A 24,876-nucleotide genomic window follows, 5' to 3' on the forward strand; every position below is an offset into this window, starting at 1 on the left:
ATTGTGGAATGCTTGTATTTTAATTTACTATCGCTATTTGAGTTAAATGTTTATAGGAGTAATTAAGAAAAATAAAAATTCGGAAATTTGTAAAAAGAATTAAAATCCATTGCAGACAAAATGAACTCAGTGTACTCATGAAGGGTTACCAAGGGAACGTTTTCACTTCGAGGATCCTTGCGTTTTAACGCCCTGTATATGTTGGCAGTGAAGGAACTAAGTACTTAATTACTGGAAACCGACCTTTACGGCAATCATAATAGCGGAACGCAACGCCGTTTCCTGGGGAGAATGTAACGCGATAATGAAGAAGAGAATTGCATGTAATTAGAAGGTGATCTTTTTTTATGAGACTAGGAAGTCTCAGACAATACAATTGCGAGATGACAAATGAGAATCGTGCGAAATCTGTGTGCATTGACGACCCTTGGGGTTGATTAAATAAGCACGATTAGGGAAAATATAGCCACATGCTTCCGGAAGAAGTTGCAAAGAGAAAAAACAAACGTTGGAGATAAGTATGTTTCAGTATGCTATACTTAATAGCAATTCTGTCACTCAAGGATAGTGACCTAAGCTCCAATTTATATAAGCTTGAACCTTAAAGAACAATCTACACTCGTACCACCCCTTAAATAAATCAAAGCTAACAGTAACTAGTAATATAATATGCTTCTTCAAAATCAATCCCTAGCAATTTCTACTCCTCAAAAAATAACACATAATAGACTTTAACGTCTCCACCCCGCACAAAATAACATCCTCGAAAAATGTTCTCACGCGTGCTTTCATACTCCATCGATCCAGTTCTCTCGTAAACCCATCCTCTCCTACATCCTCGCCCGAACACCTTTCCTCCGCGGTCGGTTAATCGTCGACAAAGCAGCAACGCAGGAATACAGTTAGCCATCCGCGGATCCGGCCAGCTGAGGAGAGCCTCGAAGAAGAAAGGACAAACAGGACTCGCGGGCGGGGAAAAACGAGAATGGGGGAGCGAGCGCGAGAGAATGCAACGTTCTCGAGCGTAGCATAGCGCGGTAACGCGCTAGAACGCGGAGAAGCGTCCTCAAGCACGTAAATAGATGCAGCTGGTTCAGGATGCGGGGGCGTGTGAACCGAGCTTAAGAGGACCACGTGGTGGGTGTGTCCCAGGCTTCCGCATACTCCTCCGCGGTCAGCGCGCGTTATCTTCCGCGGAGACAGTTGGAACAGTAAGTCGCGCGTGTCGCAAGCGGCTCGACCAGCTTAATGGAAACTTTAATAAGCGACTGGAATTAGAGGGAACCGGCGTGCAATTCCGCCTTTGGAGCGTCGTGGACTTCTCGGCTAATACGACCGCATCGTTTGCTAGCGAGGTCGCGGGTGGGAGTGTTCAGGGCACGGGGGCACTTTTAAATGGGGTGGATAATGGTTATTTAATAGTTTCGTGAGTGCCAGTGGCAGGAGATTTGAACTGGATTATCATTCGTCGTTTAGGTATAAACTTGTTAAAATGTTTTGTATTTAAAAATAAAGTTGAGATAGAATTTTCAGAGAATATGATTATTGGTAGTGTGGCGGCACAACCACCATAAATACTTCGCCACTAGAGGGACTTTCTCCTACCGCTACCACTTTCCCCAAAGTAGTTCCTTAGTAATCTTTTCCTACAAATACAACTTCTGACATGATTTAACCATCCTCGCGTGTAAGGCTGCGGTTACAGTGGATGCGTTTTTAGAACCGATGTTCTGATGAGTATGTCTGAACTTATCTCACTTGTACGATGAATAGTTTGGATATATTCGTCAGAACATCAGTTTGTTAAAAAACGCATCCTCTGCAACCGCAGCCTTAGGCAGGATTTTGTTATGTAGCTTTACTAATGAGTCCTCTAACAGGTCTAGGACGAAACGGTTTCCTTTTCTCTTTTCCACTCTCTTCGTCACCCTCATTGACAGTCATAGTAAGTATGTACTAATGTGAATACAAAGGTACACAACGCTGAAATTGGTGTATCATATATAGGTACACGGAAATTATACACAGTGCCTATATGAGAGACTGTTAACCGATAACCTCTATTAAAACTATCAAGTCATGAATTAAATACCGAAATGAATATATATAGTTGTAATTTCCCTAAGGAATGTAAATTCAGCTAACTCAAAGTTGAACCCCTAACTACTATGAAGAGTAAATATCATAACATAATACGTAAGTATGGTTGGATCACTATGATTCTATTATAAAAAATATTAATAGTAGTATTATACGTAGAAAATTCACAAATTTTAAGTTTAATAATATCTCCAAACTGTCCATAAATATTTCCCATAGCAAATATTGAATTAATAGGTATATTTATAATCTGAATTACTATTATTCTTGAAGCCTTCACCATACTAGTTGAGGGTTAACCCTTGTGGCATGACTTTGGTACTCGAGAACTAATTTGTAAATTTCCTTGTATTCATTTTTTGTGTTCTTCTGAAAATATAACAAAACCGGATCCTCATTCTTTGCACATTTTCACGTTAATTCATGTTTGGCAGGAAAATTCATGCTCAAAATTTTAAACAGGCTTCGAAAGGCATGGAAATCCAGTTGTGCACGCAAGGGTTAAGTATATCTACTAATCATTGGATCGAGAGCATACGACGTCATGCAAGATATCTCGAGAAGATCGATGTAGAATATGAAGAGTGTTGAGACTTACCAGGAAGCGTGAGCCCGCACGTGAGAACGTGTTCCGGCACGTCGTGAATGGTCCTGGGCGCTACCACGTCGTCCACTCTCTTTTTCGTTCCTGAAACAGGAGACAACAGGGATATCTCGTTACTCCCGCATCCTTTACGAATCCGATCTCCGTACGCGCGTTTGTGTCTCAATCGACGACGGAATCGTACACCAGCAGATTTTGGTAATCTGATATAACGCGACGCGGGAGTTCGTGTAAAAAGTCCTTTCGTGACAGTTGCACAAATATGACCGCGATTCGCGCGACAGAAGATATCGAATGACTTTCCCAACCCCGATTTGCCCGACGGAACAATCACCTATGACTTTTCACGTTATCGACTTCTACTGCGAACTCCTCCGTCTTCAATTTTTAAGGATTAATCTGTTGTAGGCAAGAGAACGTGGAGAATGACTTTGGTACGTTCAAATAATGCATTATGATAGCTACTCAAGTTTTGATCGAAAGTGTTTATCGTCGTTTACACACTACACGCGATATAAGGACCGCCTGTCCTCCGTCTGCGACCGCTGTTTACAAACTGACTCGTGTCCTCAACCCTACCAGGTGCTAGGGCTAATTACTCCCTCCTCTCTTGCTCAGCGATTTTACCACGCGATTAAATTCGAATTACAATACAAATCTGAATCCTTGTAATTTTCAAAGAAAAATTCTTTTTTAATTTTTATTAGTTTTATTTTCACTACCTATTATATTTTTCATAGTATAAGTTATTTCTATACTTTATTTCACTGTCGTTTTCGATACTATTGTACACTAATGGACTATCCTGTATATTTGAATAAATCAAATTAAATTAAAAAGAGTAATATTTATAATTCATGTAGAAACTGCACTTTCTAACCATGTATAATGTACCTACATTTATAGGTATCAGTAGTACATTAAAATCAAATGAGAACATAAGAAACGTTTATTGGATACCTAATTTTAATTTAATTTTCTGGAAATTTGTAAAAGCCAAGATGTTTTACGAGCTAATAGAATTTGCTGGATTCTCAAGTTCCTCGTGTAAAATAGGCTGCATTATAAGAAGCAACTCCTATCGCGCGTTACGAACGTGGGTGTTGAGGTAGAAACGAGCAAGCCATCAGGCGGCTTGCTAATCTGACCCTCAGTCGAGAGCCCCCTCTAATTTCACCTCTTAACCCCGGTCACCTTCCGTTGGCGAGTACCGAAGGTGAACGGCGGCATACGCATGCATCTTTTCGTCTTCTAATAATCGCGGTGCATCATCATATTACAGGCGAGGATGCACTTTCTACCGCACGACGTGGACAAATTAATTGCAGGCAATTAAGACGGTACGCCAGCGGTTTATGGTTTATTGTACTGTATTTTATGGGCAACTGAGCGCCGTAAAAATTTAGAAGAAAGTAGCGTTGTTTGGCGAGGCTAGATCGCAAGATAGTAACGCGATAAAATGGATATTAAGCGAAGTGCTTAATTTACTGCTGTTTCGAGGAAAACCGAGAGAACTTTTGTACAGTAAAACGTTTACAGTTGCGAACTTCCTGAACGTATTATCATTCAATTTTCGAGAATAAGATCGCCCCTAATTAACACCACGACCTTCCTGAAATCCTTCGCTGCCTGTGATTCGTTTGATCCTGTAGTTCGCACGATCCGCGAGATACGTCGAGTTAAAACACATTAGAGGGATTTGCATGCAAATTTCAGCGGGCAAACTCGTTGCAAGGAGGCGTTAATAGCATGATAACGAGGCTGGCCGTTTCGCGAGACAATAGGGTCGATGCATCATTGCGACGAACGAACCGCTAGAATCTGCTATACAAAGAGGCCAACAGCGACGATACGAGGCGGAGGAAATAGTAAGACTTATCAGTGATTTATCGTCGTCACTTTCGTGGAACTCGTCGATCATTTCAACGGGCAGACGAAGTGGTGCAGGTGCTGCCTGTTCCTCCCCCTTATCGCGCCTCTTTTGTGTCGTTTATCTCCATCTTGCAGAGAAAATGAAGCGAAAAGCGTGGAATAGACGGCGAAGCGAGAAGGCTCCTAGTGGAAGGGAAGGCGAGATGGTAAATGGAGAAGAGCGGTCAAAGGAGGATGAAAAATCAGAGCACACTTTTCTAAGAGAATCAGGAACTCTTCTACGTTGAGATTAGATCCTTTCATCGAAATCTCACGATACCACCATTTTTACACGTCAACGAGACGTGTAGCTGATTAGCGGTTGCCCAGATATCCCAATTCAGCTGATCCCTCGTTCGCGTAAACAACTATATTACTTCTTTACCGAGCGTGAAATTTAAAAACGCTTTCGTGACGGTAATTGCAGTGATCGCGTTAACAGCTATAAGGAGGGACAGTTGTACGATAATGGTTGCAATTAAAACGATCGATCGGGGTAATTATATATTGAGCGAATCGTTCGCGCGAGCCACGATCGGATGGGGCCTAATCGGCGAGATTTATCGCGACTTATCGCGGATTTCTAATTTGAAGAAGAGCTGGGATTAGAGTGCACCCACTCCTGGGTCAACGATCGCGTTCAGTTTTCTGGTTAATCACATGAACTGTACTGATTGGTCGACGTCACGCGAAGGAAACAGCTGATGCGCTTGCTTTCGATGCTAAACTCGCTCGTCGAGATACCGCACGATTACGAGGGAGACTTCTCGCGGAGAAACGGTTGCGAAACACGCGATCCTGCCTATTGGGACGATATTTTACGAAAGGGGACCCACGACTCTATTGTCTGCCCATCAGGAACGAGGGTATCCCTGTATTTCTTTGGATAATCTTGTTTGAGGGTACCCTAGACGATGAAACAGTTTCCCATATCTATATTGATCATCGTGCTACAGAAAAAGTAGCACTTATGTTATAGTAAGCATTACCAACGTGCATAAAAGACATAGTAATTCCGAAAATTGAGATCTCTTCAAACTTGTCAATAAATTTCAAGTCCTACTAAAGCTATCAAAGAAAAGATATAAATAATAAAATAGGTGATCACAATTTCGCCAGTGCTTATAAATTCACTATCCACGAAAAATTCAAAAACTAATAATTAAAATCGTAAAATAACATTAGTGTCCTAAGCATCAAATAAAACACTAAACTTTATGAAATATTTGATAATTTCACCAAATAGGTACTTAAAGATACTGTAAAACCCTTCTAAACGTCAGCATGGCGAAATTATGGTCCTTATTAGAAATATGAATGTGATCTGTCTTCGAATAGCAAAACGCTTTTATGCCACGTTTACAGTAGGCAACTTTTGATTGGACAACCAAGTTGTTTAACCTGAAGTTGCTCAAAGTTGTCCGTGTAAACCCAATTTCAACCAAGTTGGAACGACAATTTTGATCGACTTTAGGTTGATCAACTCGGTTGTCCAATCAAAAGTTGCCTAATGTAAACATAGTATTATGTGCAAGACACAGTCTTCATCTCGTAGAGTTATTGTATGCTCAGGGGATAAAATTCACGAGACGACGAATTAGCGATCGCGATGAAGGGAATCAGGAAGTTTACGCTCGATGCATACGGACAAGCTTCTATCGCCGCAGCAATAGAGCTTCCTCCTCTCGGATCTCCCCGGGATCATTGACATAATGATCTGAATGGAAGGGGAGGAGGGGGAGAAGAGAGGGAAAGGGGAATGCACCGGGGGGACGATCGAGGTCGCTGATACGCAATCGGAGGCTGCTGCACGCGGTGTCGCGGATGCAGCAGCTGTGCTCATAGAAACGAGACCGAAGCCTGATTCTCTGCAGCAGCTGTTATCAATTCCGGGTAGCAGTACTCAAGGGAACTAGAAACTTCACAATTTCGGAGAGACTACTAAACACTCGAAGCAATGATAATATTAATAAAGACTAGAATGAGCAATGAAGAACTCTGCTATAAAAAGCTGAACACTTTTCTTTTTAATAATACATACCAGTAAAAATGAAAGAAATTCCAGAAAAGTTCACAGACGTCAAAGACTAAATACCTCGGAAACAAATCTTAATCCAATGGCAACCAAACTTCTTAAGCCCTGGCTTTCCCTAGCTTTCTTTCCCAGTGATATCTTCTCCCATAATCCTTTGTACGTACAGATTTTCATTGAGGGGGAAAATCTGGGTCCAACGAGCGAAGGGAGCCATAAAGACAAGGATTTATCGACTTTTGCGGAGGGAATGCGGTCAGGTGGCCCTAATCGCTTCATTTTACGGCTGTCCGTTTCTTGAGCTACCGGTCCGCTTCTCGACCGGGTCAATCAGGGCTAAGATTGGCCGAAGGAACGAAAACGACTTCGTCCCACTGCCACGTTCCGCGCGGCGGTAGCTGCCTTCGAATTTGGGTTAATGCACGTTAATGCATCAAACCTGGAACCGGTTTTCCACCAGGGGTGTCGTTTCTCACCCGTCAATTCGGTCGGCCACGTTCCGTTGCAGCCGTTTCCAGTCGCTACGTATTAATCACGCCGAGACAGTACGTAGACGCGACGCACGATGCGGTTCTGTACCTTTCGCTCGACAATGGGCTCAATTAAAAGGTAACGATTGGAAGATTGAGGCTGACGTTTGTTGCCAAGGAGCCTGCTGCTGGAAGACACTGGATGTATCATATTGAAATAAACGGGGGCCAGTGAAATCGTTGGTGACGAAAAGAATGCTGGATGAGCAATGATAATATTCCCAGTAGAGTTACGGGGAAGGAAATGCGTTCGGCTTATGATATATGATCTGGAGCACTGCTCAGGTATGGAGAAAGAGAGTAACTACAGAAAAATGTGAGATTGAGTTTTGAGCATTTTTAGATAATTTTGAACATTTTGCGTAATGTTCTAGTGTAACATATCAGTAAAATAGATATTGTTAAAAATAAATTAATGAAATTACTTACTGCCTTTAGAGAAAACGTGCTAAATATAAACAAAAAAGCAGTAACTGCGTTATAAAGTACTTATTGTTCCTTAAAATATTAATGGCTGAGGCCGTCAAAGTTTAGGTCGATTTGCCACGAACTGGTTTTTTGGTAGACACTGTTTTTCTCCATAGTTCAGCCTTTTAAATGTTTTACAGGTCTATGTTATCTCATACGACTAATTATATCTCTTCTAGAAATATACCAAGAGTTTATCACGCGTGAATAAAGAAAATTATGAATTATAAATTATAGTTTGACAGACTACCTATAACGTGATCTGTACTTTAATTTGTTCTCTTATCTTTAGATGGGATCTACCCTGCAAGTTTGCGTAAGAGTCTGTTTTGAATGAATTGAGTCGTGCAAAACCACAGAGGACGTTTAACCATAGGTAGAACTATTACTTTTATGACATAGGTACATCTGCACAATGTATTCGACCATGACGATTATTTGCAAAGGAAATTTTCAAACCTGCATGGCTTTACAGCCTAGACGCAATGCATCAGAAGGCGCCGCAGAGTAATTTACATCGATTGAACGCAAAACGTGGGTACTGGAAATGGGTACTAAAGTTTCCCATAGAAAGTCACCGCAAACAACCATCGCCAGCGTGCGTAACAGCGAAATAAGCGAAGGTTGTAAAATTGTCTATCTACGTTTCGATTAAAAATGATGCATTCTGTAAGACCGCAGAAGAATCAATTATTCACAATTTCTATAATATTAAAGAGCGCTATCAATTTACAACAAATTCAAGAAACCTATTCGCTGAAAGAGCCAATTTTGTTAACTGCTGCAATTCTTATGTTAAATCTCGACACTATACGTTCCATTCCGTTCAAAGTAGTTTAAAGCTTTAAAATATTCACGAGCGTTTCACACCGTCAAGCATTCACGACATCAGGAAAAATTACAGCTATTCGAACGATTCCTTCAAATTGATATTCGCCTTGCCAGCCGTGAAATGGGGAAAAGACACGTTTCGAATAGGGCGTTAAGAGTAAAATGGTGCACAGTTTCACCCCCACCACATCCAATTTGCATATAGAGTTTCTACTTTACGGCGCAGTTCTGTAGAAACGAGAAAAATCGAGTATGTGGGTCGACGCTATTCCGTGAAACCAAAGTTTTCCATCTTCGCCAAGACATTAACGCCCGTGGATGCGAAAAATCGGCGGCGGCGGCTCGAAAGTCGGAAATTGATCGTGCTGAGCGCGGAACCGCCCATTGCTATCAATTTCGATTGATCTGAGTTGAGTCTGGAGAACCGCATTTATTAGCATAAAACGATGACTCAGATTGACTTGTAACCGAAGGTTGATTGGATCTCCTTGCTTTACGACGCGCCGTTTGCAATTTAAACGTTTCCATTTGCGATTTATCTTCTTCCTTTCCTTACGTTCTATGTTTCACCTGTATCGATGTAGCGCCTCTAAGGTACGCGGTCGTTTTTACTACTCAGAATTGCGGGAATTACCAAACACTCTATTTATAAGCTATTTACACTAGCAGTTATAGAAATGTTTGCCATTGGACGTTTCTCTTTCAGAAGCGCAAGAAGTAAAGGTTAAAAATGCAAAGTGACCCATATGACAATAACTTATTATACCTGTATAATATTGTACCCTGCATAGCGGAACAATCACCGTGCGCAATCATGGAGACTGCCTGAGAATTAGCCTAACCGATTTGTTTATTACAGTTTCCAGCACGACAACGTTAGACAGCAATTACATTAACGCGCGTTTCCTCGAACCTGACCGATTTATCCCTCGACAATTCCAGCTGCCATTATCCGCCGTGTTTTCCATTCGAAGTTACTGAAATCTGGCGCAACTGGCTGGTAGCGGAAGCAGTTAAAGTCGCAAATGGAAACTGGAAATGATCTTCCACCCAGCTGTTGGGTTCCACGTTCTTGGGAGCCTTGTTCCACGGTCGCTGTCGCGTTGTCGCGAGACGCTCCGCTGAATACCAAAGAGCGAGTCACTTGCGAAAGGCCATGGTAATTGCCGAATCCCTTCGCGTGGGAATTCTATTTGCGAGCTGAAATCGCTTGTGACCAACTTTGTAAAGCTGAAGAAACGTCCATGACGTGAATGTCATTGCTCGAGTAGTTTAAGATTTTAAGCAAATTACGATTCAACGTTTCAGGAAACTTTAAGCTTGTAAGTTTACTGTTGCATTGCATACAGGAAAACTTGCAAGTATAAATTTTTAAGGCGCAATTCCACTGAGGTAATACTAGGCGACTTGTAGCATGCCACAGTATTTTGTAAGCTAAATAGTAGATATGTACAAATTTTATAATAATTAAAAGATTATTAAGAAAATCGTGTGAGAATTCTGTTCAAGAGAATTTTTCTAAATAATTTTTCAGTTAGTGTAAAATGTGTATATACCTACTATTTAAATATACTAAATATAATATTTATGCTATTTAATCGCATAGTGTGGCCTCAGTTGACTTGCGCCTTTAATTTCTATTTAATTGTATGTATTTCTATAGAGAGGTTATTATTTGCAAGTATACTTCTGACTGAATTTTTCGACTCGTAACAACTATTTTATGAGAATGTTTAGAGTTGGGAATTAAAATACAAAATTTTGAGTAATATATGAAACCTCGATGATTAATAAATTCCATTAAGATAGTTCTTAGTTAAATGTAAAAATTAAAAATTTCGTTCAAATTTTGAGGAAAACTAATTTGGACTACAAGAAACTCTTGTACAAAATGTGAAATCAATTACCGTACAGTTGTCGAGAAATTATTAACCAAATTTGACGCATTTTAATACCGTAATATGTAGAAAAATCGAAAAAAAACTTTTTCAGACACTTGTCTAGAACACTTAATAACTCAGTACAATCACAAATTTGGTAACAGAAGTGTTAACAAAATTAGAATGAAGTTATATTAAAATGTTATGAAACGAATGTATCAATTTAGTAAAACTGTCCGTATCATTTTTTTCTAATTTTTAATAAAAAACGAGATTTGAATATACTAGTTTCTTATTGCAAGTGCAATCATTATATTAAAATTTAACTTTTTTCAATAAATCTAAATAGTTTCAAAAATAAGTACAATAATTTACATAGTAGTATACCAATTTTATATTCATCGTTTAGTGACAAGCTTCCACTTGACCATTCTAGTTGGCTAAGAACTACCTTAACTATAAATTTTGATCGAATCTGTCTAAACCAGTCAATCATTATGGAGATCGGCGAAACAGGATTTATCCATGATTGGCAATGTTTTGAAAGCGGGTCCTCGAAACAGACGTGATTGGATGGAGCGAAAGGGGTTGCTGTCCTGTCGAGAGGAAGCGACTAATGGCTTTCCGCCTGGTTCTTCCTCCCACGTCCCACGGGATTCTCGATGTCTGTTTGTTGGTAAATAAACTCATAGCGTAATGGGCCGTGTAATTCGAGGGTATTTATTCGCTTGGTTGAAGACCGCATCGACGACAGCTTTATCCACAGACAGATCGCAATAGGTAACGCAAATGCGCCCGACGAACTTCGCCATCGACGATTGTACATTTATTCCGCGCTCTGATCGACTGTCAAACCCCTCTTTCTTTACGAAATACAGGGAAGTGCTCGTGAATACGCGGTTCGCCCTTAATGCCTGATATTTAATACCGCCCCACGTTGGCTCAGCCAGGAGCAAATAGCGTGTAGAATCAAGCCATCTAACTCAATTGTCGTAGCAAGGGAATTAAGGGTCTGAATTAATCCAATTGTCCTGCTGGATAATTGAATTGACTGAGAAATGAAAAATCAATAGGCTGCAGTCGATTACAGACGACGCATGGTATCGTTCACTCACAGGAGACTTAAGTCTCTATGGAATAGCTCGGGATTAACCTCCCTTTATTGCGAAAAAAGAATCGATATTAGAACGCATTAGAAAATGCAGTGTCATGATATTTCAAAGGACTCAAACCCGGAAGTCGAGACTACTAATATCCCCGACTGAAAGCCTCTATCTCCCTTTGAAAAGGGAAAATTAACATACCATAGAAAGTATCATTTTAAAATAGAAAGTGAGCGTAACGATGATGTTTCGGAAGTAACTTCCAGACACTTATCAATCGGACCGTTCAGTGACTTCCAGTCAGCAGGACGCTGGTCATCCAGACAAATTCAACTTTCTACTACGAAGGAAGGGATCGAAACAGTGTTACGATTCTAGTACAAGGTAGGAATTAAACGAATTCGTGTCCACGTAGCCTGGACACGGCCGAAAGCCAGCGATCGATCGGCGGAGCATGAAACGCAGACACTATTTTATCGTGGCGTTTAACATCGGCCATTATGCGCCGCGCGGAGACCGGGCGCAGAGGTGAACAGCCTCTGTTGTGGTAGCAGGCTGATTCCCCGCTTAAGTAGATATGATTGAGGACCGCCATAGAGACGATCAATGAACTACGAAGCGTAGCTGGTCCGTAGAGGCGAACGTTCAATCAAGCCGCGCTGTACACGGCCTCCCACACCGAAACGCTTTAATTCGATCAAAACGTCCAGGTAGGTACACATGGTAGCCATCCAGGAGCACTCGGCCGAGCTTCATGGCTCGCTAAACGTCACGCGGCTCGTTTTGCTTAATAAGACAGATAGGGAGGGAGCTACGTTTTCTCGTTTCCTCGTACCCCTAGGCGATGCACTGGTCACCGACGTCGCGGGAGGCCAGCAGAACGTAGCGACGATGACATAGCGATACAAGCCTCGATCCTGGCAGCTTTACTCGAACGACGATAGATCGTCTCAGAGATTCTGTTACGCAACACGCGAATGATCGAGCGACTGGATCAACATTCTGCGACGTCCTTGGTCTGGCTATCATTTCTATGGATACATTATGGGTAATTCGATTCTGTCTTCCAAGATAATCAAGTGTCTTGTCTCTGGAGATCACTGTTGTCTCCACAACTTTCATTTTACAATAATAATACGGAGAACTGGAAAGGAGCCACTTAGAAGAAGTGATGGCTCACTTGGTTATAGTACAGAGTGATCCTCTCGCTTGGAGACTCAAAAACAGTGACGCAGCTAAAACTACAAAGGAGGACTCTTAACTCGTTTCTTAACTGAAAATAGAGATCGTAGCTATACATGTATGCAGTGTTCCTGATGCGAGGTTTTTTTGGCGGTACTGTCTTTGAATCCCCAAGCGAGAGAATCACCACCCTGTATGTCCATCTTTTCTTGACTTGAATACACCAGTGTATTATTTTATTTGGAACCCAGCCACTTGCGACTAAGACAAATGAGATTACCTGCCGATTGACAGCTGCAAATCACTGTTACGAGGAGCAACGTGGGAACACTCTGTAGCAAGCTAGAGGAAGTTGAATGCTTCAGCGGAGACCTAGTACCATCGCTACTATTCAGACGACAAATCCTCAAGTAAAGGCTTACAAAGTGTGCTCGTTCGCTTTCAGTCGCAAGAAAGAAGCAACAATCACGTCTCCTCGTCGACGCAGTAAAGATTCATCTTGATGGCGTCGTTAGGCGGACTCACGCGCATACCTGCTCGACGCGGGCCCGTTTAAAAATGAACCGACATGTCGCGATTGGTTTTTGCCGCGGCAGAGACCGCGCGAAAAGACGCACCGAGCATTTCCTGACCTCGAATCCAGTTTCCCGGCTGTCTCGTCAAAAAGGTAACGAAAAAGTGGACGGTGCAGAGTGGAGCGCGATAGAACGCGCGAATAAATATTGCGTCGGTGCTCTTTGCTCTGAATCAAGCGACGAGGTGTGTGCGTCGCGTCCAGAGGGGTCGACGACCATTCAGTTGCCCTTTCTTGCGTTTTGAGATGCGATGACGAGTCGATTTTCTTGAAATGTGATTTGAAAAGTGACAGGCTATCTTTACATAAGTTGACGACTGTTGCTGACACTATAGTAGTAGATTTTGTACACTTTGGTCTTGTTTCTAATTGCTAGTTGCGCTAAAGTCATCTGTTGCTTGATAATGTGGAGTGTTGAATTAACCTTCTATAAGAGGGAGATAAATTACATTCAATGTGTAAACTTAAAATGTACATAATATATCTGAACTATTCTCTATAAAGATTCTCAATTATAAAGATAACTATGTCGATACCTCCTTAATTTACACAGAAGTCTTAAAATATGTATATAGGGTGTAGGTATCAGAAGTTTTAAGAAGCGATTCTACGCATTAAAATAAATCAAAACTCAAGAATGACGAAAATTTGTTTCATGTTTCATTTAAGAGTTTATTAATCACTGAGAAAACACCTAAAGTTCATTTGAAGTGTGTCTGACTTTGAACTTACTCTACTGTCAACATACACTAGCCAAATCAGATACAGCGAATTCACTACAATTATTCTTAAGTCAGACACAGTTCACGCGTGTTTAGGCGCTTTCTTAACAATCAATAACTCGGAAATGAATCCTGAAATGCAATTTTATCATTTTTCATTTTCGTCCTATTCTAACATCTAAAATTACTTTAACATATTCGAAATTAATATATTTTTCCAAGACTGTCTTAAGCGACCAGTAATAGTATTTTCAACACAAAAATGACTCACATGTTGTATCCTTGGCTAATAAGTGGGTCATCGGCTTCGAATGTGTTAATAAATGACACCTGTTGTCGAATATTCTGTACAAAAATTCTACTCATTGGAACCAGGTGTCTAATAACTGCATTTTCAGCGTAGACATACGCCTGTATATCAGAGTCCAACTTAACAAAACTCTACTTTTATACCAAATAAAACAAGAAGAGATCCTCCAAGTTCAAAGTTCTTTTCATCCATTCTTAAAGTAGAATAGACATTTCATTTCTCAACATTCATATGATAGTACAGGTAGTTCGTCTACTTATGTCCTCGAGCGAGGTCGAACGGTGGAGAATGAGTGGGCCACGGGGCGAGCGATCGCGGAGGAATGGGAAGCCGTACCGCACGATAAGGCGCGCGCTAATGAAACGCGACAGCCGGCGCAAAGTCACGTCCGATCTCGTGGCGTTAAACGCCGGCGGACGAGTCGCGATGCAGGTTGTTCGACGCTGACAGTGCCGACTGACGTTCTGGACGGTTCGCGGACCGGTTCCCCGGCGCATTAGTGTCACAAACCTGAAGAACACCTTTCGTTCCCTCGATGTTTCCATTCTCAGCCATTATTCGGGGTATTTTTGTTCGACTATTTGGGTCAATCCTCTGGCTCCTCTGGAGATATAGGTTGCGGGGGATGACACTCGTGACTGGCAACTTGGTTGATCGACCGGTTTCTACGAGTCGAGTACATTATGTCGACCATCCTTGTTAAAGCCGTGTAAGTGACGTCTGCTGGAGGTTCCACTCAGTAAATGTCACCAAGTGGGAACCGTTAAAGAGGAGACGGGCAAGAATTATGGAATAGGGCTCGAGAATGCGGGTCCAGGGCCAACGCGCGACGGACGCCCCTGGAAAATCAGTTCTCGAGAAACGCTGAACGTATCTCAGGGCTTCGATGAGAATTTTAAACAGCTCCCGCAGCTACGTCTCGTTCGAATTGCCAGCTTGAACGTTTAGCGAAGCGAAACAACGCGAAGAATTAACGCGTTATTAGCGAGAAACTCGAAGCACCGTCGATATAAATGGCCGTGGGTGGGAACATCCGGTGGCGTATTGTCGCGTTCCATTATCACGTGGACGTTCATTGACGAGTTCGTTACTCCGCTTGATGGGAGAGCCTCTCGCGTTTCTCGAATGCAAATAGCTCCATCGCAGACAGAAAAGTCAAGGAACCTCTGAGCAAACAGTCGTGGATCCCATGGTCAGCGCTCTCGTGGAGGCAATGATCTCTAGTTTCACGATTTTTCGTTCAGTGGATTATCGAACGAGCAGACTGAGGCAGAACAATGTCTAAGAGGACTTTCATCTACCGAGCCCGCGGTTCTTGACGAATTTAAACAATGATAGGAATTCCTTTCAGCATCCCGACTGGAGGAAATTAAAGGCAGAGACGCTGAAGGAACGGTTCCCGTTCACCTACGCGGAGACGCTGGAACAGCGCGTACCGAGAGACCGTATTACGTAACTGTGGTACCAGTGGAGACAAATACCATAAGTCACTGTTATGTTACCGCGAACACACCGCTAATGGCACGTCGCGCTAGTGGGTGGCGAGCGTTTTGGACGCGGGATCTCGGCCTCACAAACCTGTCGGCGGCGACCAGCAAAGAGCACCGGAAGACGAGCGTGGGAGGACGCGAAAAGAGATCGGTCGAGTCACGGAACTTCGTGAGTTGACGCGCATCAACTGGACGGACGCGTCTTCAAAGCGTTTCACTGTGTTTTATTTCGCTTTACGCGTCGAAAGATGAAAGAGCTTTTAAGAGTTTCGCGAGAAGATTGAGGGTAGAGTTTTTCCACGGTCTGTCACTATTATTGAAATGTACTTACTCAGGGCTTTATACTTTTAAAGAACTTATGAGGGACTTTGGAATATTCGTCTTTAATTTACTGGAATGACTGAGTAAAACATTCTAGGTAATTTCTTATGTTTCGAAAGTATCTTATAGAGCTTTTATATTTATATTAAAACAATGCTTAGGGAAGATAATAAAATTAACCGTTAAGAAACAACTGTAGCTTTGATACTCGTGTTAAGCCAGTTTATCTAAAATCTACTGTACTTAATAATATATGATAAAGTAAAATAACATTAAGAGTAAGGATAATAATAAAAATGAAAAAATAAGAATTTAGGACACAAAATATTAATATCTCTTTGACGACCTTAGGAAATTCCGAACCTTGAGAAACGAATTAACATAGAACGATTGAGTGTCTGTCAGTGACTGTACACATTCTACTTACGTCTGTCTTCTAAGTAATCACATCAATCTCCTACACCTACAATAATTCTTGAAGAAAGATTAGTTTCCTCCCGACATGAAACCCATCGACCTACGAAAACAATCTCACGCGTCTGAAGATCCCACAAGGCACCTCTCAAAAATGCAAATGTCCTGCTCAAAGCGTGCAAGGTATCGCTATTACACGACCCGAGCACCATATTTATCCTCGCCGAGCGATTTCAAAGCGAAACGCTGGTTCATCCTTTATTTCGCAACGACGCGTCGCACTCGAGAGTGAATAAAGTCCCGCGACACGAGTTGTGAGAGCGCTCAAACAGTCGAGCACAATACCCTTCGTGGTACGTTACATCGGTCTCCTCGACGTCACAGTTTTTTCGTGTCTAGCGAGCGGAGCCAGCGCCAAGACTTCTCAATAGACGACAGTGACACGAAGTAGCCGCTTTACAACCGCGCAACGCCCACGCGCCGCTTCCGACAGAATTTCAAGTTCATCCAGCTCATCGGTAAATCATAGCAATGCTCGGAAATAAAGTTGTCCACGACGGTTTCACCCGTAGGCGCTGGCAATTCCTCGTGAATCGGAAGTTTCACGCGCTGCGAACGGGACCTAGGGACGATAAACTCGGAGAAAATACGCGGAGACTTCAATGCGCGCAACGGAAGGTGACAAGTCTGTTACGAAACTGGTTCCAGGGAGACGCGAAGTTATTGTCACAGCAAATGCCCCGGTTGTTGAACTTACGGAATGATAGTATTACTGTTACTCCACGGGTTCATGCTCCACGTTGGGCAGTAGTAAGGTTCGTTAAGAAGGTCGAAGGTTACTCACCGAATCCCATTCGCACTTCCTCCTCGTCGTCACTATCGATGTGCTTGATCCCCGCCACCTCGAAGCTCCTGGCGCACTGTTCCGTTCTCTTCATCGAGGACGAGCAGTCGCAAGTGTCTTCGCCAGCCCCGCAGCTGCAATCATCCCCTGCGCACCTGCAGCCCAGAAGAGGGTCATCCGTGTCTATGTTTCTGCACGCTGGACACGGGAACGTAAGATCGTCCAACGAGACCCTTTCGATTTTTCTCTCCACCGAGACTAAGAGATTCCCGATGAAGGCAGGTAGTTCGTCATCGTTGACCTCGTCCACGCTGCGATTGTTTTGCAGCCTGTCCTCCGCGTCGCCGACAGTGTTCTCATCTGTCTGCTCGAGGACAACCTCGTCCAATCGGAGAGGCGTCTTCAGGTCCTCAGGCACCAGAGCTCTGCTCCTGGTCTCGCATCTAGCCGTCTCCTTCCACTTCTCCATCGTCGTCGACGAGACGACCTTGGCGCACCTCTTCACTCTGGCGCGACTATCGTCACTGGAAAGACTAGAAGGGTTGTTCGAGCTGGCCCGTGTTGGCGTTCCACCCCCGTCGAGCTCAGCTTTCCACGTGTCCACACTCGAGGCCGATCTGGACTTCATCACTGCGTGGCCAGCCTCGCTGTCTTCGGCATCCACCTCGCGAGAAACATTCGTGCTCTTGCACTCCAGCCTGTCGATCGATCTGGTCTCCTCTCGGCGGTGCTCGAACGCCCAGCCAGTCTCGCGCGTTCTCGAGCGCGTCTCCTCGCGAGAACGGCGACGAGGCCGCGCGGACTTCGAGGCGCTCGAGGATTGGGGCCCTGTCAGGCTGGTGCTCGCTGCGCCCGAGCCCTCCTGCCCCTTTCGAGACACCTCCCGCCAATCCATGAACTCCTCCTCGCGGTCCCAACCGAGGAACCCTGGGGCCCTCATGGACGTTGTTCTCCAAACTACTGCGATCTGAGAAATGCAACGGTGAATTATGTTTCACGCGGATTTGTTTTTCTAATATAGGAATTTTTTCAAATATACTCTACATAGCGTGACAAACATATGTTACGAGACGGTTCAAGGCAACAGCTTATGGAATTATTCCAATTTTTTCGCATAGAAACGTATGCTACTGATTGTAAAAATATGAGTCCACCTAAGAGGAAACTAACGCGAGTTGCTCTCAAGAGTATTCTCGCATAGTGTATTTACTATTAAACCCTACGTTGAGAGTAAGGGAGCTGTCACGCTCAACCATCACCACCGATCAAATTTCAAACGTAGATATGACAGGTGTAATATAATAATTGTATCAGAGAAATAATAATGTTACTTGCTAATTATCTACTATGAGTTATTTCTTAGATATAATTACTGTATTGAACCTGTAATTTCTATGTTTGAAATTTAGGCGGTGGGTGATGGTCGGTGATGATGGTTGAACATGACTGCTCCCTAACTGAAAGTTACTGTCCAGGATGGTTACATTATTTGAGAGTACACTCGAGGGAAACTCGCAACAGTTTTCTCTCAGGTGGATATGTATGCTGTATACAGTGCAGAGATAGAGAGTTCAGTGAGCTGACACACAGGCAAGAGAGGTACTCTGCTGGACTACTTATGACCCTGTCTGTATAATTCTGCTCATGAGATAGTGACGAATTCCTAATCTCTTGAGCATAAATATACATTCGGTTGCAAAAAAGACCGCGTTGGCGTATCCAATTCAATACTCAAAGACCTCCACGTGAAACCTCTCTCAAATCAGTGAGTCAAATCTCACCCACCACGTGGGAGATGCTGAATACAACACACTCATTTTTTAAGGGAAGTTTCAGTTAAGAATGCAAGGTAGGAATTATACATTTACTGAGACGATCGGCTAAAGGTAGTTAATTCCAAGTTGATTTCTAAGAACATTAGTCACTGCGCGAAGGTGTCGTCCTCCGGAAACAACGGCTAGAGGCCGCGAATCGGAATGAAAAAAGCGACAAAGGAACGTGACTCACCTCGACGGTATTCCGCTCGACGGTTTCACCAGCGGCCGCTTCGCCGCTCCCCGAGGTGGTTGCAACTGCAGCTGCGCTGCGTATGCAGAGGTAACATTCCCCGAGACGTAGTGCGGAGGCTTCGAGCTCTCCTAGATGCAGGACGAGGCCACGTCTGCCTAACGTCAGAGGCCAGCCTTCGGGTACCACCGATTCGTTTCCCTGAAACGAAAGCACTTACGTTAGATCGATGTATCTGCATCAAGCGTCTATCGTTTATACAGAGAAACAGAAAAAAACTATGAGTCACAAGACGTATTTAAGAGATACACGTGTATGTAAACAGGTAGTTCATTTGCTATATCACTGACACAATCTTAAATTCTACCATCTTTTAAGCAGCAATACAATATAGAAAAAGTGATTAGTGTACTAAATGATGAGACTCGTCGAATATCTCGTTTTCTGGAAAATCATGAATTTTGATGTCACTATTGCAACAAATTGCCGATATGTAACGATAAAACTAGTAAACACACAAGTACGTTCCACCTCCCCTAGACTCGTACCAATTTAATCTCCTGGACTCTTCAAAGGGCGTTCGAAAGGGGAGCTTGGACAATCGAGACGATTAATTAAAACCAAGCCGGAAGCTTATCGCCTAATGAAATTCCTCTAAATAAGTTACACGCGAAAGGGAGAGTAATTGCAGCCAAGCCCCGCTACCGAGGGAACGTTAATCAGCGGTGATTAGAGGGTAATCAACATGACGCGGATACGCCCAAAATTGTGGAGACGTGCGCTCATCCTGTCTCGTCCCACGGTTTCTCCCGAGCAGCCAGAACGCGGCCAGAATTTAATCAGTTTCAAATTGCGTTAGATAGTTCACAAGAAGGGAATTCTGGCACGTCTGGACTTGATGTACATGCATCAACGCCTGCTGTGAATTGAGTGAGTACACCCTTGGGACACCTCGACGATACTGCTTTGCATAAAGGATTGTAATTTGTGTTACAGTTTATGCACCATGCTGTGCAATTTGGGACACTAACAAGTAAGTATCGTTTAAATGGTTCGATCGCTTCGAGTGAAGGTTTACTCCATACTAAAGTATGGTCTTTCATGAAGTGTACTACTGAGGAGACTATGCAGGGTAATCGACGACTAGTGTCAGATATTTTAAGAGATGATTCTACATGTTAAAATAAAACGAACTTGTTTCAGGTTTTGTTCTCGAGTTATTAACTGTTCAATAAACGCCTAAAAAATAAATGAAACGTGTGTGATTCTAGACTTATCCTATTAACCTTGCCGTTCCTAAGCTTGCTAGTGCAATGTCGACAGTAGAATAAGTATCGAATCAGAAAATGCAGAACACGAATATATCTATAAGAAAAAAAATTTATATAAAGGTAAGTAAATCTTGAGTAAGAAACCACGTGTTTCCTCCACTCAAAGGGAAGTATTCATGGAACTGACTTCCCTGTTTATCAGTAATTCCTCTTCAGGATTCACGCAGGTTCTTCCGCTTTACATTTGTAAGAATCCTGTGACCTCTCAAGTTGAACAAAAATGTTAAGAACGAATAGAATTTGCGGTCGAACTATTAGAGTCCTAGTATCTTCGGCAGAATGTCTGAAAGGACACGGTGGCTGCGTGGCGAGGCGCGCAGCTACTCCCAGCGCTTCGTGTTTCGCCCACGTGCATCGATGCGCGGCCCAACGTGTAAGCAATTAGACGTTGCAACGCGCGAATAAAAGCGAGCGGTAGAATGCTCACACCTCTGTTGCATACCAACCGCTGGAAATGAAACGGAGACGAAGATTCAACGAAAGCGCGCGAATTTTTACGACCCCTACCTCTGCAGGAATTTGGTGGCATTTCCCTCGAGAGGATCTCGAATGAATCCAGGCGATTCGTAGACGACACTCTACGCAATGTTAACTTAAGTACTTGTGTGCGTGAATACGTGTGCACTCAATCGCAAGTGTACCAAAGCGCACGTGCACTCAAGTGCATGTCACTTGTCACCGCAGACAAAAATTCTCATGCATAAATCTCCGAGCAACAAAGCCCCAGTATCTTGTCTCGCAAATCATCTCTCGTCACTTAAGGAACCATTACGCCGAATTAATACGCCATAACTTGTTACATATCAACGTCACATCAACGTCTGTTCTGTCCACTATCTATTCCGATCGTAGAGGTTTATTGCCCGAGCAATAAATCACAACGATAATAAAGCCAGGAGGCGCAGAAAAGAACTGTCGAGTAATTTTCATTTACGAATCGACACGCGGGCATCGCTAGTCGAATTCCTCGATCACGATAGCGATCGCGAAAAAGTGTTTCTCACGCGTGGCGATCACCGAATGTCCACCTCGTCGAAAGATCATATCAGGGAGGGAGCAGTTTGCGCAATCCGAGCGGGAATGCGGCTTAATTAACCGGAGTACGTGTGTGCATGTGCGTCGCGTGGCACTCGTGTTGCGGTTTCTTTGCGCGTTCATCGAACACAGTAGCGCTGGAACGTTGACCAGCAGGAACTGGCCCAGATTCCGGGACTCCGTGATGCAAGTGCGAAGGAGACGAGAATAAGTGAGACACAGACGAACGAATGAATGGACAATGCGACCCTGTTGGGAGGACATTGTTACCATTCTTCTCTGAGGGCAATCAAGTCGCGTATTGGCAAAATTTGACCACCCAGATGGCCCAAAGCGTAATCGCCGTGGAAAGCATTTCAAAGTTGCGTGTTGTGTAAGAGATGCTACAAGAAGAAAGATAGAAGATAGAAATAATTCTAAGAGGCATCATAGATATACATGTTACTATTTGTTTAGTATACATGGAACTTTGAATAATTTTGATTAAATAAAAGGTCTACCTTGTGTCTTGTTTTTAATAATGATGTCGTAGGAAATAGATTAATTTTAACTTATAATTGGATCTACTGATATTAGTCAAAATACAGTTTGTAAGAAAAGATAATTTACATGCAAGAGTAAAAGGAAACTCAATAACTCAATAACTCTGAGTTATTAATTGTTACAGATTCACCTAAAATATTTCTGCAACGTGTCTGACTCGAGACTTATTCGCCTGCCGGAGAACCAGGTCGGACGCAGCGATGCAAGTAGAATAAGTCCCGACGTCAGACACTTTACGCGACTCCTCATCAATCAATAACTCGGAAATGAAGCACCAGACATAATTTCGTCAATCTTTAACTTCATTCTATTTTAACATTCAGAATTAACCCCTAAAATTTCTTATAAATATTCGTTCTCAAACACCCTGCATACCTAACACTAAAAACACTCCACCTTACCTCTGACGCTTGAAACCACTTAAACCTATCGAAACATTCTCCATCTCCTCCATCAAATCTACCACAATATCGAGCTCGAGATAAAGCTGACCACTCGCATGCAGTCGACAGAATAGAAGAAGGGAGGGGTCCGAGAGGAATAGTATCGGACAATTTCATCAGCCAGCGAAGGCCGCAGCCCGAACAGACGGCGTTCAGAAATCACCATGGACAGGGGCAACAGCGAGCGGAATCGGTGCGTTGACAAGAGGCCGGACATTTATGATGGACGCGATAAGAAACGAGGCCCCGTGGTCTGTCACCGCGTGTCTCATTAGCGGTAAACGCTCCGCGAAAGATGTATCTACCGCCGAAACTAACCAGCTTTCACTGCGCCAGTGATTTACCGATGCAGCGCCCTTCAATTTACGTCGCGCTTACGCCTCGTGTTTTGCCCGGCCACGAAGAAACTCGCGGCGGATACTTCGAGATAGGAAGCGTGTAAATCAAACGTTCACCAGGCCCGCGCGGCTCTCGCGGCCCGCTCTGGATCGTTAGCGGTCCGCCGCTCCGCTCGCGAGCAGTTCCGGGGAAGTGTTGCCAGGGACGGGACTATAAAGTGTCCGAGAAAGCGTTCCCTTCGTTCAACGCGCTTCGCGTTAAATCGCAACGATAGAATAACATAACGCGCCAGCCGTGCAACATTCCGCTCAGGTGGAGCGAATTTTACGACTCGATACGCGCGTCCGCCTGTGACGAAATCGTTCGACGTTCATTGTTTTCTCGCGGACCTGGTAGAGCCTGCTGCCTTTCCGCTTCACTGGCTGCCGACTGTTTCAATCGCTCGAATTTTCGCGGATTGCGGATGTTTGACCCTTAGCTGTTATTACTGGTCCGTGAAACCGCTACTAATTACTTATTTATATCGATTTCCCTTCCTTCATTAATGATGGGCAAGGCAAGAACAATTGATTTTGATGTTTTATTTGCTACTTTTATGTTACTAATGATGCAATAAATATTAGCGGCTTGCAAGACCGCTTTTAATAGGTTATTAAAACGTAAGTTTTAAGAGGCGTGGCAGTTAAAGGTTTAAGAAAGGGGTAAAGGGAAAGAGGATCTTTTGGTCCTTAATTTTAGGATTAAAAATAGAATTTTAAAAAAGCGAATTTTTAAGAGTCATCTATTGGAATAAATAAAAATTTTAATCTACTGAAATTTCCTCTTTCCATACACACCTATTTACAGTTCTTTAATGATAAGTAATGTCTTCCAGCAACAGTCTCGTCCAGATCGACTCTCGTAAGCGCGCAAAACAGAATGATAAGACACTCCTGTTGCGATCAGGCAGTATCGATTCAATCGAACAGAAGAATTCTTAATAAGAATCCTCTCGTAACGGATGCCGTCAAAGTGACGCGTGTACCCGATTCATGAAGCCTCGTTAATCCTTGTTTCTACTACTTACGCGTGTACTGTGAAGCACAACATGACGAGCCAGGGGGACGGTCAACATCGTACTGCATTCAGCACGAACTCGATGGAAGTACAGTGATATCTGTTTCGATCTCGTTGCTGACGAAAAACACACGATCTTGTTTCCGGTCGTGTACGTTCTGCGAGATCAAATTAATCGGCATGACATTGTTACTTCTATACGGTTCTTCGCTTGCGAGTAAAGAACTGTATGATCTTTGAAAAAAAATCTTGATGGGAGTGGATCCATGACACGCTACAGATGCTGAATGAGAAATGGTCATCTTTGGTTATCGAAATCAGAGGTTTGAGGCTTTCATACCCCGATATTACGTATGCAGTTCTTACTGCCGAGGGTTTTGGTTGTAAGCTATGTCTTTGTTGGAAGAATTCCTCGAAAATACAAGCAGCTTCATTGGGAGGTTTAATGATACACTCATAATGAAGAGTGGTTTTTGGTAATACATTATTTAAGATTGCTTAAACATTAATCAAATATCTTCATAATCGATCAACTAGACAATTCAAACATTGGGAGAAAACCTTTTTCCCCCATTGACGTTATTAGTAGCATTTTTCATTATTCTCAATGCGATAATTCCCCGAAATCTATTTTAAAAAGTGGAAACAACGAAGTCAGAGTTAACGAAGAAAGAAACTAGTGAAAAACAAAATGAGACTACCAATAAGACCCGATGCGCAAGAACGATATTTTGACGTACAATCTCGTTACAATCATATGTCTGTCTTCATTTTGTTCATAATTGAGAAAACGAAGAAAAACATGA

At 43.0% G+C, this 24,876-nt stretch overlaps 1 protein-coding gene across 3 annotated transcripts in view; it reads right to left on the reverse strand.

Annotated features, from left to right (window-relative positions):
• LOC143183654 (uncharacterized) overlaps nucleotides 1-24,876 on the reverse strand; it is a 299,903-nt gene that overhangs the window by 104,165 nt on the left and 170,862 nt on the right. For all 3 annotated transcript variants that reach the window (XM_076385316.1, XM_076385333.1, XM_076385323.1), the window contains exons 4-6: nucleotides 19,324-19,524; nucleotides 17,317-18,283; nucleotides 2,699-2,788 (exon numbers count right to left, since the gene is read on the reverse strand). In XM_076385316.1, the coding sequence (XP_076241431.1) occupies nucleotides 2,699-2,788; nucleotides 17,317-18,283; nucleotides 19,324-19,524 (1,258 nt within the window). The remainder of the gene's footprint in view (nucleotides 1-2,698; nucleotides 2,789-17,316; nucleotides 18,284-19,323; nucleotides 19,525-24,876) is intronic.

The sequence above is a fragment of the Calliopsis andreniformis genome, chromosome 2, assembly GCF_051401765.1.
Source record: "Calliopsis andreniformis isolate RMS-2024a chromosome 2, iyCalAndr_principal, whole genome shotgun sequence".
In the NCBI taxonomy this organism is placed as follows: Eukaryota; Metazoa; Arthropoda; class Insecta; order Hymenoptera; family Andrenidae; genus Calliopsis; species Calliopsis andreniformis.